Raw genomic sequence first — 13627 nt, 5'->3', positions numbered from 1 at the left:
TAACAGAGAGCATCTACCATCCACTTTAAGTACTGACCCAGCCTTAAACGGTGACAGTCTGACAAAGGCATCATCAGCCCTCTCTTCTTGAGCAGGAGACGTGTAGTGGACATGTAACTACACCACCACCTGTGCCACAGGGTAAGTATGAGAGCTTCCCCTGGCATCCTGTCCCCATGTATACCTCTTCTACCTCTTGTACCATCCCTGCTCTTCAGACTATGATAGACCTCCTCCACCATACCCACCTTAAGCTTTTTTTTTTTCAGCAGGTGTTTGCAAAGACACTCTTGCCTCACCTTGTCAAACACATTGCACCCCTGACCAGTAGGACCAATAGGAGGAACCTCCAAGAGGGTGCTCTGGGGACGGAAGCCAAAGCTGCTGAGTGCTGCTGCACCTCACTCCTGCCATGGACATGGCCCATATGAGCTATCAAGAGAAAGGGATTTTATTTTGACTTCTGTGCAGTACTTTGCATCTCACTCTTAGTAGATATAGGTAATGAAGGGGTTGTGAGTGAAATGGATCTAGGTCCCTTCAGTGGATATGTCCTTACAGCCCTGTGGGACCAACTCAGATTCCAAAGACATCCTCATGTAGAGGCTTTTTCAGCCCAAACTCACTGTCCTGGAGGGAAGGACCTCACAGAGCCATCTTTGCTACCAACATCATTCATAGAATCATAGAATGGTTTGGGTTGGAAGAGACCTTGAAAGACCACCTAATCCAACCCACCTGCCATGGGCAGGGACATCTGTCACTAGATCAGCTTGGTCAGAGCCCCATCCAACCTGTCCTTGAACACTTCTAGTTATGACGCATCCATATCTCTGGGCTACCTGTTCCAATGTTTCACCACCCTCATCCTAAAAAATGTCTTCCTTATATTTAATCTAAATCTACCCTCGTTTAGTTTAAAACCGTTGCCTCTTGTCCTGTCACTCCAGGCCCTGCTAAATAGTCTCTCTCCATCTTCTTATAAGCCCCCGAAAGGCAACAATAAGGTCTCTGCAGGGCCTTCTCTTCTCCAGGTTGAACAACCCCACCTCTCTCAGCCTTTCTTCATAGGAGTCATGTTCCAACCCTCTGATCGTTTTTGTGGCCCTCCTCTGGACTCCCCTTAACAGACCCTGCAGACTCTTCCTACAGTCAGTGAAGAGACATCAGCTCACACACAGGACTTATCCCATCCTAAAGCAGACATGCACGGTAACTGGGACAAACCACCTTTGTGGAGACACTGATCTTGCAATTGACCAATGGCCTCTGAACTCCTCAGTTAGCATAAGCTCACAGCAGGGCCTGGCTGCCTGCTCACGTGTAGCAGGGTTTGCGTCATCATGCAATCAGAAGTGACCCCCTCAGTTGTCCTACCAGCTGCTACAAGCACCTCCATCCTATGGCTAAACCCCATATCCATACCCAGGGTACTCTAGGGCAGACAGATAGCCAGGAGAGGGATTCATGGTAAGTGAATAGGCTCAAGCTGGGCACGTTACTCTCATGAGCTGCATCTCCACCTCACTCCAAGTGCAGATCAGGCTCCCCTCAAACACATTGAACTCTTTTACACAGGACTTGCAGAAGACAACTGTCAAGTCCAACACCTGTGTGGTGGCCCTGGACAGCGTAGACAGCTTCTCTTTGGGTGTGAGTCTTCTCAACTAACTCTAGATGCCTACAGGTCAAGACTTGTCTCTGTGTGTGTGTGTCTCCGTGTGTGTGTGCGTGTGTGTTGTGTAAGCCAGCTGTTCAGTTGTATTCGTTGGATTCCGGAGTAAAAGCTTACACACGCAGGGTTCGTTTAAAAAAAAGCAAAGCGTTACAGCATTTATTGCAAGCAGATTAGATACATACTGACCCCACGATGGATATCAAGGCTAGGTTCAGCTTACAGTTCCCCAGTGGTGTCATTCCCGGGTGCTGGAGGACTGGCAGGCACAAGGTATAACGGGTGTCCCCGTAGAGGCAATGTGGTCCTCGTGGTTGTATCTGCCCTCCCCGAGCCCCTGCTCGGTATTTATCCATGCTGGGACCCACAATCGTTCTGGCACGTGTGGCCAGTATGTGCCACAAGGATTGCTACGGCCCACCCTTAGAGCTTATCTATTCACCACATACCATACTGTTGTACAGGGGGGTGTACAGGGAGGTTCGCCATGTTGTACAACGGGGTGTACAGGGGGGTGTATAAGGGGGTGTACAGGTTGTGTAAAAGAGGGTCATGGGGGTGTATAAGGGGGGTGTATGTGTTGTACAGGGGGTGTATAAGAGGGGTGTACGTGTTGTACAGGAGGGTGTACATGACTGCAGGCTGCAGTTAGCCAGCCGTTCTTGTCTTAGCGCAATCAGCCATGTTGTTTCAGAAACAGTCCTTGCTAATTCTTCTTTGGCTTTCACACTGTGCAAGATGTTCCAGGGTTGTAGTCACGTATTCCCTGAGTCGCTCCCCACCAGCTGCATCCTGTCCTTCAATGTTTCATTATGGACCACAAATTTCTCATATACTACTACACCAGTTTTTCTTGAGTGTCAACAGAAGAAAAGTAATTGCTTGTAAGGCATGGATTGCCTGATCTGTGTGAAACAGTATCTTTTGAAAGGGCTGAACTGACGCTTGACAGTGCATATTACTCTCCACTGATTATCAATGGAGAAAAGATGAGTAGCTCACCTGGAGACATCTGCTCTGGAGGCAAAGGAGATCAGTTTTGCCCTACTCACCTCTTGTCTGACTTTGCGCTTAGATCTTTACTTAGATCTTCACTTCAATGAAGATTGAAGACTTAGGCCTTAACTGCAGTTAGAGGCTCTGAAATGAGGTAGGTGAATCCCTTACCTTACTCTCTGTATTCATGTGTCCATAGTTGCCTTCAGTTATCTCCCACCTTGGAGGTTTCAAGACCATGTTAGTATCCAGCACCAAACACTTGACACTTCCAGTCTCTTGGGACATGACTATTTCAGACATCTCCTGCATGTCAGCAGATGGATACACAAGAGAGCACTGGGTTCCTAACAAGGTTCACATACCACAGCTGCAGGCAGGAGGCAAACACTGAGTCTGACAGTTGCTTTAGAGGATTGCATTGCTGTTCTTTAATTGTCCTGTTTGATGAGGCAGCATTATTCATCTCCGACAAGCCCATGAGATCCCTCAGAGATCAAACTCCCTGTGGCACGTAGAGGGAAAAAACAAAATCACCTCCCTGGTGTGGCCAGTTTGAGCTTCAGTGTGTTAATGAGGTGGGTGTGGGCATGTTCTTATGCTAACGATGCTGGTGACTCTCTGATGTATGCTCTCACTGTATGGAGCTAAACTGCACAGAGTTTACACTATGTATGTGCACACAAGGCCCCCCTTTGTGGAAGTACAGTGGTGGCTGTGAGGGGGAAAGAAGATCAGGAGCACAAACTGTGAATACCTATTAGGTGGATGGAGCGGAAACAATGTCAGGTAATCATGTACAGCTTGAAGTGCATTGGCAAGGTAAGAGCTGTTCATCCAGACTTCTGACATCACTGCATCCAGAGCTCCTCCAATAAATCAACCTCTTTCTAATGTTCTCTCTCAGCCAAGGGGACCACAGCTTCATCTGGAGGATAGTTCATGAAGAGAGGCTGTTTAGATCGTTTGCATCAGCTGAGCTGGTGAGTGAAGCATCCCCAAGACATATAGCAAGACTTCCGTGGTTTAAGGAGAGCCAGATTAAGGAGGATTTCTCTACTCTTTAACCACATGAGATTTCTGGTATGTAGATTCCTAAGGAGGAAGAAAGGAGACAAACTGGTCCTTCAGATGGTGGTTCAGCTCCATCTGTCTTAGATGTCCACTTGAGGATGAGATCAATTCTCTCCTAAAGAACGGATCAAGAATCCTCCCTTGTCTGCTGGGAGGGCATAGATGAAATCCCTTGGTTCAGCTGGCTTCTCAGCAGAGCTACCTTGGGAGGATTCAGCTTAGAGAATTCTGCATTCAACCACTGAGGCATGGCTATCTCTGCCCAGGTTGAGATGTCTAACTTAGCCACCTAAACTGCTCGTTAGACTTCTGACTTAGTCCTCAGAGACAACTAGGCACTTCTAGAGGGCTTTTAGCCATGTATATGAGGCAAGATGAACCATGTCTCCCTTGTGCCTTTTCTCTGTTCATGGAGAAAGAAGGGAGGTAAGCTGAGAAACTGAAATAGAAGTATTTCACCATAGATCTTTCAACCTGGTCAGCAGAAGTCCTTCCTCTGACTCTGAGATGGCAAAATTACAAAGAGGTGAATCCTACCCCTAGTAGCTATGCTGAGAAGCAGATGTCAGTGGAGGTAATGGAGGTATTTGCAAAAGCTTCCTGTGCTGAGATTTAGAAGAAAGCAAATATACAGGACCACTTGTCCTTGGGTAATGACTGTCATACTAACCTGCTGCCCTGTACTGCTGTCATCTGTTGGAAACCCCTGTGATCAACTGAAGAGGTAAGAAAATCCTTCCAGTGCCACTTATTATGACAGTTTTCTGATCCCTCAGTCTCATTTGCTGAAATCACAACTCAGTATTTCCTGCCTTGAAGAGTGCAGGTTATGTTATTCCCTTTTTAACTGCAACAGCTTTTCATGTAGCTGGAGACGCTCAGCCTGCTGTCCATAGTTTCCTAAATGCGGTTTTCATCTCACAGAAGTGACTGCATTCACCATGTTCTAAAGGAGATGTCTGTGCTTGATTTGATGAATAATTTCATGGTGTATGCCTGACTTTCAGGGTCAGATCCAGTTGGCCAAACATGTTTGTGCAGAATTTCCCTGACTTAGAGTATATGCTATATCCCTGTGCTCTGCACCGACTACTTTTGCAGGAATGACAGCTTTGTTTCACTACTAGTAACATCTGAAGGACCAGCACAGTCATGCAAATTCTCACAGAAACTTTCTTGTCTTTGCAGATGGACCTTAACACTTGGGGGCACATGGCAAATGGGACAAGTGTGGAAGAATTCATCCTTCTTGGCTTCCCAGGCACATGGCATTCGCGGGTCTCCCTTGTGGTGGTATTTGCACTGACGTACTCCCTGACAGTAACAGGCAATGCATCCGTCATAGCCCTTGTGTGGATGAACAGCAACCTCCATACCCCCATGTACTTTTTCCTCTGTAATCTCTCCTTTCTGGAGATTTGGTACACTACGGGCGTTGTTCCCAAAGCCATAGGAGTCATGCTGGGGACTAGCCAGACCATCTCCTTCAGTGTCTGCATCCTCCAGTTGTTCTTTCTTCTCTCCCTAGGCTCCACTGAGTGTTTTCTCCTGTCTATCATGGCTTATGATCACTACTTAGCCATATGCTACCCCTTGAGATACAGCTCCCTCATGGACACTGTCCTCTCTGCTCGGCTGGTGCTCAGCTCCTGGCTGGGAGGTTTTCTGGCCATCTCACCACTGGCCTTTCTGACATCCAGGCTGACGTTTTGTGGGCCAGATGCCATCAATCATTTCCTCTGTGATATAGATTCTTGCCTTGCCCTCTCCTGCAGTGACACTTGGCCTTTGGAGCTGGCAACATTCCTTGTCTCCATAATTGTTGTGGTGGCCTCCTGTGTGGTCACCCTGGTCTCCTACATATACATCATCTCTTCCATTCTGAGGATCCAGACAGCCCATGGCCGGAAAAAGGCCTTTTCCACTTGCTCTGCCCATCTCAGTGTTGTCACGGTCTGGTATGGCTCCACCATGTTCCTGTATGTCAAGCCATCAGCCCAGAACTCCCTGCAGCTGAACAAACTCGTGAATACCTTTAACATAGTTGTAACTCCTTTGTTGAACCCCTTCATTTACACACTCAGAAACAAAGAAGTGAAGAAAGCTCCTGGGCGGGCTTTCCAGAATAAGTAAAGTGGCTTTACAAAGAGCCTCAGTGGGAGCAAACAGATTCATCCCCTCCTTCCCACAACTTCTACCCTGCAGGAGTTCCTCATTGAAGTGTAATGGCACCTGGGCATCACAGGCAGTGAGAATCAACAGCTCCCCAGTGAGCTCATTTCAGTCATCTTATAGCGATATTAGGCTGGGCTAAACCTCAATTCTAATGCTCCCACTGCCCTCTGTTCACTCCTGGCTAAATTCAGGGTGCCTCACAATGCTCTAAAGACCAGCACATGGAAAGGGTTATAAGCCCCATCCAGAAATGATTCTCAAACAGAGCTGGAGGAGTGGTCCTCCCACAGGTTTGTATTCCAGTTTGCTAAGTGCTCCGTTTTGTCAGGGATTCATCTGAATCCCCTAAAGAAGTCCTAGCAGCTGGCTTATTGCTTTAGGAAATAGACATGTATTTCTCCCTTTAGTCTGATGTTTTCTGGATGTATCTATGCCCCATTCTTGTGGCTGCTTCATTGAATCACACTCTGGTCCAATATAAAATTGAGCAATGTCTGATATGTCTACCTATAGCCATTATTCCTAGCATAAGACTGTGAACAAAATTTACATTCCCTTTCTTTCTTCTCTTCAAGCATCTGAATGTACTTTTTTGTTTTTTATGAAAAATATGCAAATTGCTGTGCTTCATGCTAGGTGTGTCAGGGCATTTCCATATCTAAAACCCCACATCAGTTTTTAACAGTACACTGTTCCACCCATTTTGAGCTTTGTTGTGACAACGCTTTAAAGTGATTGGCAAAGTCCCCAAACTGCAGAGTTGTGAAAGGCTGGCTGGGTAGGAAGTCCCCCTTTACACTCACTGGGAGCACATTAGCACTTCCAAAGGGCACTTGCGTTTCTCCTTCCTACAATTTTCATTTCAGAATAGATGAATCACATTCTCAAAACTCTACATTCTGCACACTGACAGTGAAGAGAGTTCACGTGACCACTTCAGAAGGAGGAGGCATCAACATGGTACATACTCTTTTATGAACAATGTGGGATTGAATTCACCTCAGTGTAGAGCTCTCCAAGTGAGATGACTGAGTCCTGAATGAACATCATCTACTCCTCCCTTCTAGAAGTAGTGGTGCTTCTGGAGGCGATTCACTAACCTCCTGTGTCCATCTGTCCTTGGGCACTTGGCTCTTAGACCTGCAGCCAGGCCCAGGCAACAGTGCCCAAGGACAGGCTCATACCCACCCTTGTCAGCTGTGCTGTCTTTCTCAGTGGCATCTGGGAAAATGCCTGGGACAGCCCACTGAGGCCAGAGAAAGAGCCTGAGCCTGGATCTGTCCTTGGGTAGCCATCACTGCTTGTCAGTCCTGCTTAGGGATTATGTTGTTTTCGGGGGAGAATTGCGTCTGTGGAGAGTTGAAGCCCTCTGCAGCCCTGGAGGGCAAACAAAAGCAGGACCTGAAATGTCCAAGGGACCCGAGACACAGTGGAGTGCAGGACACTGAGGGCTGCCATCGATTCCCCATCAACACTGTCTAGAGCCCTCTGAGATAAACAGGGGCATGCAAAGGCTCCAACAGGGCTGGCAGAGCAGACCCATGTCACTTGAAGAGGCAGGCCATCCTGGAACAGCAGTTGGGTGGGACAACAACCAAGTACCGTCGGGTTTCTCAGGGGAAGTGGATGGTGCTTCATGAGCAACAGATTCCAGTTGATAGGGTGAGATCCAGCTGGAAAGTCAGCACCCTCCAGCTGAGCAGAGCTGGAGTGCGATTGCCTGAGAATACGTTCACAGAACCATTTCTGTTGCCTATGGGAGGAAACAAGATCACTGAGATGTGATTACCAGCTGTTGGACAGGGAACCAGCACGGACTCAGGGACATAGGGGTTCCTCCCAGCCAAGCACTGGTGATTTCCCTGAGAAGAGGAGAGATGAAAAAGAGTGGGACCACTCTCTGGCAGTGGATGTATGCAGGAAGGGTTTGAAGAGAGAATCTTGTCCAACCTCTGGCTGATGGGTCTTTTTCACTTGCTGATGTGCAGATGCAGGGCAAGGAAGGGCTCTTCCCTTCTTGGGCTACTATGGCCATATGGCAAAATCATAAGAGCAGTTGTGCCTCCTACGACAAGACTGATTCTCCAGCTGTGGCCATCAGTAGAAGCAAAGGGAGAGGGAAAAAGAAGACAAGCTGACAGGTTACTTGGCTTGAGTGCTCACTCCAGTGGACCAGCTCTTTTAAGCAGAGGGCATTTACAAGCCTGACTTGGCTTGTTTATGGTGCAATGTCCAAGTCAGGTTTCTTGGACTCCTTTCTTCACCAAAGACCCTGGATCTGGATGCAGCTGTAAAAGTCATGCTGGCATGTGCTTCACAGCAGCACAGGCTGGGGAGGCAGAAACCCAGACTCACCACAGCCCCCAGGTGCCACTGCTGGGCAGGCTGAGCTCAGAGCTACATGCAAGCAGTGGTGGGGAGGAAACCGCTCCTCAGAGCACCCTCCACGTTTCCGTGCAGTGCTGCAAGCTGTGGGCACCCGTGTGGGCTCAGTGCACAGAAATAGGCAGCGCTGTCCTGGAGCTCCGCATCCCGCACATGCAGAAGCACCTGGGAGTTCTCTGCAGACAGCTTGGAGGAGAACCTCCCTGAATCCACACGAGCTTTGTACTTGTTCACCCACAGCAGCATCTGAGGGGACTGGGTCTGGCGCTGCTGGTACCAGTAGATGTAGGGATCAAGATCGCTGGTGGAGAAATTGCAGTGCAGAGTTGTGCTGTGTCTCACCTGGATGGTCATTTCTGCTGGGAACTGGAGCACAGAGTCCTTTTGGGCATGACCTGTAAAGCCAGAAAGGGCTTTCAGCTTTGCTTGCCTGTGTACCTGTCTGTCTATCACTTCCTCAGCTTGCTCACTGTCCCCACTTTCCATCTCACTTTTCCTACACTCTGAAAGGCTGAGCTGTTTGTCCCTGCACACTTCTTTCTGCAGGATCTTGCTACTCCTCACCCCCCTGATCACCCTGCTTTTCAGCAATACTCACTGGTCTTGCAGTCCACTGATTCTCTCTCCAGATCTGCCTCTGAGCTATGTTAACTGCTGCTCTCTCCTTCAGCAGCAAGAGAAAGGAGCTGTTCCTCTCCCACCTCTGATCATATCTTCTTGCTATCTTCTTGCTAGTGACACACTGCATCCTCTGCCCTTGCTCTGTCCTTGTATGGCATTTCAGCTCTACTTGCATCGAGTTAGCCTTCTCTGTTTGTCCCCCGAGGTTTACCACCATTCCTACATTGTATCCAATGCATCTAGGAGAGAAGCTCCTGTATGTCACATGGCTCCATCCCCTAGTATCTTTCCTCTTTCAGGCTTCTTATGTATTAGCAGCACATTCAAGAACTCTCAGTACCTGCAAATTTAAGGTGAGGCCTTATTCCTCCTCTGGTGCCCATTACTCCTGACATCTCCCAGATTATTTGCCATACCCATCTGCAGCCCCTCTCTCCGTACAGAAACACTCCCAGGTCCCCCAGGCAGTCAGAACTCACATCTCCTTGCTTCCACCAGGAGCTGCACAAATTCTTGCCTCATTCTCCCCAGCCTGAAAGTCACATCTCACCAAAGTCTGCCAGTCCCACCAGGGGTGCCAGGACAACCAGGGCCATGTCATGTGCTTCCTTCATGAGGTGTCCAGGGACCTGCCAGCCTAAGGGACCTGATGCTTGCAACTTCACCTCTTCCTCTGCCTCTGCCAGATCAAAGAGGCCTCCAAACCACAGCACCAAGGGTGGAGCAAAACTCTCTCCATGGTGCTCCAGGCAGGCCTCTTTGGGTCTGTCCCCCAACATCTACCACAAAAATGTGCTCTACAGAGATAACAGACTCATGGTTTGAGTGCTGTCCATCAGAGGACAGACAACCCTCATGAACTTCTCCTGACATCAACCACCTGGCCGGTCACACAGGCCTGCACCCAGCTCTGCAGGAGATGGAGAAGGCACGCCTGCACCCACTCATAATGCACCCTGTGCTGGAACTGTCTGGATGGAGAGAGGACGAGGCACACACTGAAGTACCTGGATGCAGGTGTCGTACACTCTCTCCCTTTGCTTCTGGCCATAGAGAAGGAACCTGAAGAGAAACATCTCTGTAAGGAGCATCTGCTGCAGAAACCAGCCACACACAGGGACAGACACACTCCCGCACTCTGGCAGGGGGAGGACATGGCAACACAGCTCTCCCTTGTACACGCAGTCCCTCTATGTCCCTTCACCTCATCACATTACTCACAATCTTCAGCTGCTTGGGGCTGTGCCATGTGCTAGAGCCACTCTTCTCTGTCTCCTCTGAACAAGTAGTTGTAGGAAGTAAGAAGGTCTCCTCTGAGCCATCACTTCTCCAGGATAGGCAGGCCCACTTCTCTCAGCCTCTCCTTGCATGTCAATTTGACAGCCCCCTCATCAACTTGGTGGTCTTTGTTGGGCTTGCTTCAGTATGTCAATATTCTTCTTGGACTGGGGAGCCCCAACCTGGAAGCAGTACTCCAAATGTGATCTCAAATGGGCCAGAGGGGCAGGGGCACTTTCCTGGATCTGCTAGCAACACTGTGACTAGTTCAGCTCAGGATGTAGTTGACCACCTTTGTTGCAAGGGCATAATGTGGTCTTATGTTCACCTGGATGTCTTCCAAATCCCCATATCCATTTCTGTGTATATACTTCTTAGACAACCAGCCCTCAGCCTGCATGACTGCATAGGCTTGTTCCTCCCCCAGACTCAAAACCTTGCCTTGCTTTTTTTGACCTTCATCACATTCTGGTCAGCCCATTCCTCCATAGTCACAACTCTTTGTGCCTGGTAGTCCAGTCAATTTTCCACCCACCTTATCATCCTCTTAATGAACCCATTCATCTCCAGTTTGGTCATAAAAGTACAGGAGAGGCTGTCAAAGGTGTTACTAAACTCTAGGTACACATATCCTCTGCCCTTCCCTTGTGCAGAGTGCCCATCACCTCATGAGAAAGCAATGAGGTTTGCTCTCAGCTACACTAGAGCTTCAGCTCAGAAATAGCGGCTCCGCAAAAAGCGAAATCTGCCCTGGCTGAGCTCTTCCGGCAGAACTCACTGTCAGTGATCACACCAAGGTCACCAAAGGGAATTGGGAAAGCATTGTCTGCACTCACTCCAACATGGACCCGAGCCCAGGCAGGCAAACATTCAGGCAGGGAGATAGGCTCGGAAACTCTATAGACTGTGCACTGCCCTTATCAGAAAGAGGGTCTCTTCTAGGCACCCCTGTGTGATAGCAGCAGGGTTTGGGGGGTGTGGCCTCAAATCCAACGTCCTTTTTCTCCCAGGGACTGTTGCTGGGCAGTCAGACTGAGATTTCAGTGTGGGAGATGAAGGTCCTAGGAGCTGAACAACAAAGCAGTCATCAGCTCTTTGGCTCTCCCTGTGCAACACACCGTGTCTCTGTCCTTCCACTCAGAGTAAAGTGTTATCAGGCTCTGTGTTCTTTTAATTCAGTATGTGTTTTGTCCAAGATCTCACACCATGCCTGACACAGCACCAGGTTGATGAGCTGTAGATTTGGTGTTGGCTTGGACACGAGGGAGGGTTTTGCCCCACCCCAGAAAGCACCAACACTTCACTGAAAGCAGATCCATTCGGACACGATCTGCACAAGGTGGGCAGGATTCCTGTCCTGATTTTGCTAAAACAGGACCATTTCTTCTTTCAGCAGATTTTTTTTTCCTTCAGTTAAATTTTTTCAGTAAGTACACTCTCTGAAAGCTGACTATAGGTTTCAGGCAGTGCCTGCTTTCAGAGTTGATGGCACTGAATGTCTGCACTTGTTGCTGGGGCAGGAGCTGGATCGTTATGCAGAAAGGCCCACGGGTGGGTGCTTGTTCCCTGCAGGCTCTCTTGGGCTCCGCTGGGCTGTGCGTGGAGGGTGAGGAGGGACACACAAGGACATAGACACGCTCATGCAAACCTGTGTGGAATCACACACAAATTTTTGCACACATGTACATTCACGCACCCAACTGCACACAAGGGCACACAAGACAGGAACACAGAGAAACACAGTCAACTGTGGACTCTGCCAAGGACACCTGAGGACAACCACAGCAGCGCTAGAGCTTTGTGGGGAAGGACAAGGCCCCAGGCAAGAACATGACATTCTTTGTGTACTCACAAACTGCTACTTACAGGGGACCAGCCAAACCGGCCAGAATTTTGTCCTGAGGGCAGTGTTTAGAAGGCTGAGGTCAAAACCTGGCAGCATACTGAACACACCTGGGAAGGCAATAACAAGTGACAATCAGGGCGAGCTGAGGAGGGAAGGAAAGAGAAAGATAGGGTACATCCTCACACACAGGAGTCCTTAGGCACCCAGCTGAGGATTGCTGGAGCTTCTTCCTGAGAATGATACTTCAAACCGCCACAACAGAGTGACCCAGGCTGACCTCACTTGTTTGCTCTGGACCCATCCAGCACTAGAGCTGAGTCTTCTGCCAGCACTGCTACATTCCTGCCCTTCAAATCCTGGGGTCTTTCATCCCAGCACTCAGAAGAAGCCTTCACTGGGGAATGGGCACGGCCCAAACCTGGAAATGAAAAGGCAGCAGTGTTGGAAACAAAAGCACAGCCCATATCATTAGCTGTGATGGTTTGCATTCAAGAGGAGTTTGTCAGATAATTGTTAGTTGTACAAAGGGTGCCTCTGGTCCTGTGGCAATGAAGGGCAGATATAAAAGCCAGCCCAAGTCCCTGCTGTATCATCCACTTCTCTTGCCTCCTTCTCCTTGGGAACCAGATGAGTCTGAATACCCTTCTCCTCCTCTTCCAGTCTCCACTCAATGGACGTCTCAGCTGATGTTGGCTTTGTCATATGTTGGGGCTTGGAGCTTCTTGTCATGACAGAGGGAAGTGGGGAGAAGGTCTGCTTAGAGAGAGGCTGAGATGCAACTGTGGTGGATTTTGGTTCATGCACTAAGAGAGAGCTTCCTTGGGTCAAGTCGCTCTTTGTAGGGCCCTGGCCAGATGAGCCAATGAAGACCATGTAGCTCCTGGCACAGTCTGCAGCTTCCCACTCATTGATGACCTTGGCTCCTTTGTGACAGGATAACCATGCTGCTCCTCACCCATGCTTGTGCTCTGCTTCCTCTCTGCCCTCTTTCCCAGGTACACCTCCAGACCCAAGACATGTCCTGCTATGACCAGTGCCGGCCATGCCAGTCCTGCAGCCGAACCCCTCTGGCCAACAGCTGCAATGAGCCCTGTGTCAGGCAGTGCCAGAACTCCACCATCGTCATCCAGCCCTCTCCTGTGATGGTGACCCTGCCCAGCCCCATCCTCAGCTCCTTCCCACTGAACACCACCATGGGCTCCTCCACATCTGCTGCTGTTGACAACATCCTCAGCTGTGATGGAGTGCCCATCAACTCTGGATGCTGTGACCTCTCTGTCATTTCCATCCACTACTATGGCAGAAGGTGCCACCCCTGCTAAAAGTGCTGGGAAAGTCCCAAGCAGACCCCTTCCAGAACTCAAAACATAGTGCTTGACAGAGGATTGATCTTTTGGATGTTGTTTTCAGGATAGCTGACTGAACTTACCTGTCTCTCCCTTTTCATTTTTTGCTTTGGTTCCCCTGGGCTGCAAAGTCTTCCAAAGACCAGCCTGGTGGGGACCATATGGCTTCTCTCTGTTTGTAGGGCAGGCAGACCAACATCATAAAGGTTGTAGATGTGGTCTACCTGGACT

General features: G+C 49.2%; 2 protein-coding genes and 1 gene segment (V, D, J or C); 2 read left to right on the top strand and 1 right to left on the bottom strand.

Moving 5' to 3' along the window:
• The first annotated feature begins 4957 nt into the window (after positions 1-4957).
• Positions 4958-5878, top strand: LOC104155405 (olfactory receptor 6F1). Its single transcript, XM_009700727.1, has one exon. It carries the CDS (start codon positions 4958-4960, stop codon positions 5876-5878), a length of 921 nt encoding a protein of 306 aa, XP_009699029.1.
• A 2439-nt stretch (positions 5879-8317) lies between these two features.
• Positions 8318-9522, bottom strand: LOC104162067. The segment is given in 2 exon segments: positions 8318-8700; positions 9477-9522. Coding segments are annotated over 2 exon segments (429 nt in total).
• Positions 9523-13017: 3495 nt separating this feature from the next.
• Positions 13018-13372, top strand: LOC104157039 (feather keratin Cos1-1/Cos1-3/Cos2-1-like). The gene has a single exon (XM_009700705.1). The coding sequence runs from the start codon at positions 13067-13069 to the stop codon at positions 13370-13372; it is 306 nt and encodes a 101-aa protein (XP_009699007.1). The 5' UTR covers positions 13018-13066.
• The last annotated feature ends 255 nt before the right edge of the window (positions 13373-13627 follow it).

Source organism: Cariama cristata, unplaced genomic scaffold (assembly GCF_000690535.1).
Source record: "Cariama cristata isolate BGI_N322 unplaced genomic scaffold, ASM69053v1 scaffold4750, whole genome shotgun sequence".
Taxonomy (NCBI): Eukaryota; Metazoa; Chordata; class Aves; order Cariamiformes; family Cariamidae; genus Cariama; species Cariama cristata.
Note: the sequence above shows the minus strand (reverse complement) of the source record. Positions and strands in the feature narration are given on the sequence as shown.

Bases quoted from the DNA above. Each gene is read 5' to 3' on its own strand.
- LOC104155405 (XM_009700727.1), top strand. From the start codon at position 4,958: ATGGCAAATGGGACAAGTGTGGAAGAATTCATCCTTCTTGGCTTCCCA.
- LOC104157039 (XM_009700705.1), top strand. From the start codon at position 13,067: ATGTCCTGCTATGACCAGTGCCGGCCATGCCAGTCCTGCAGCCGAACC.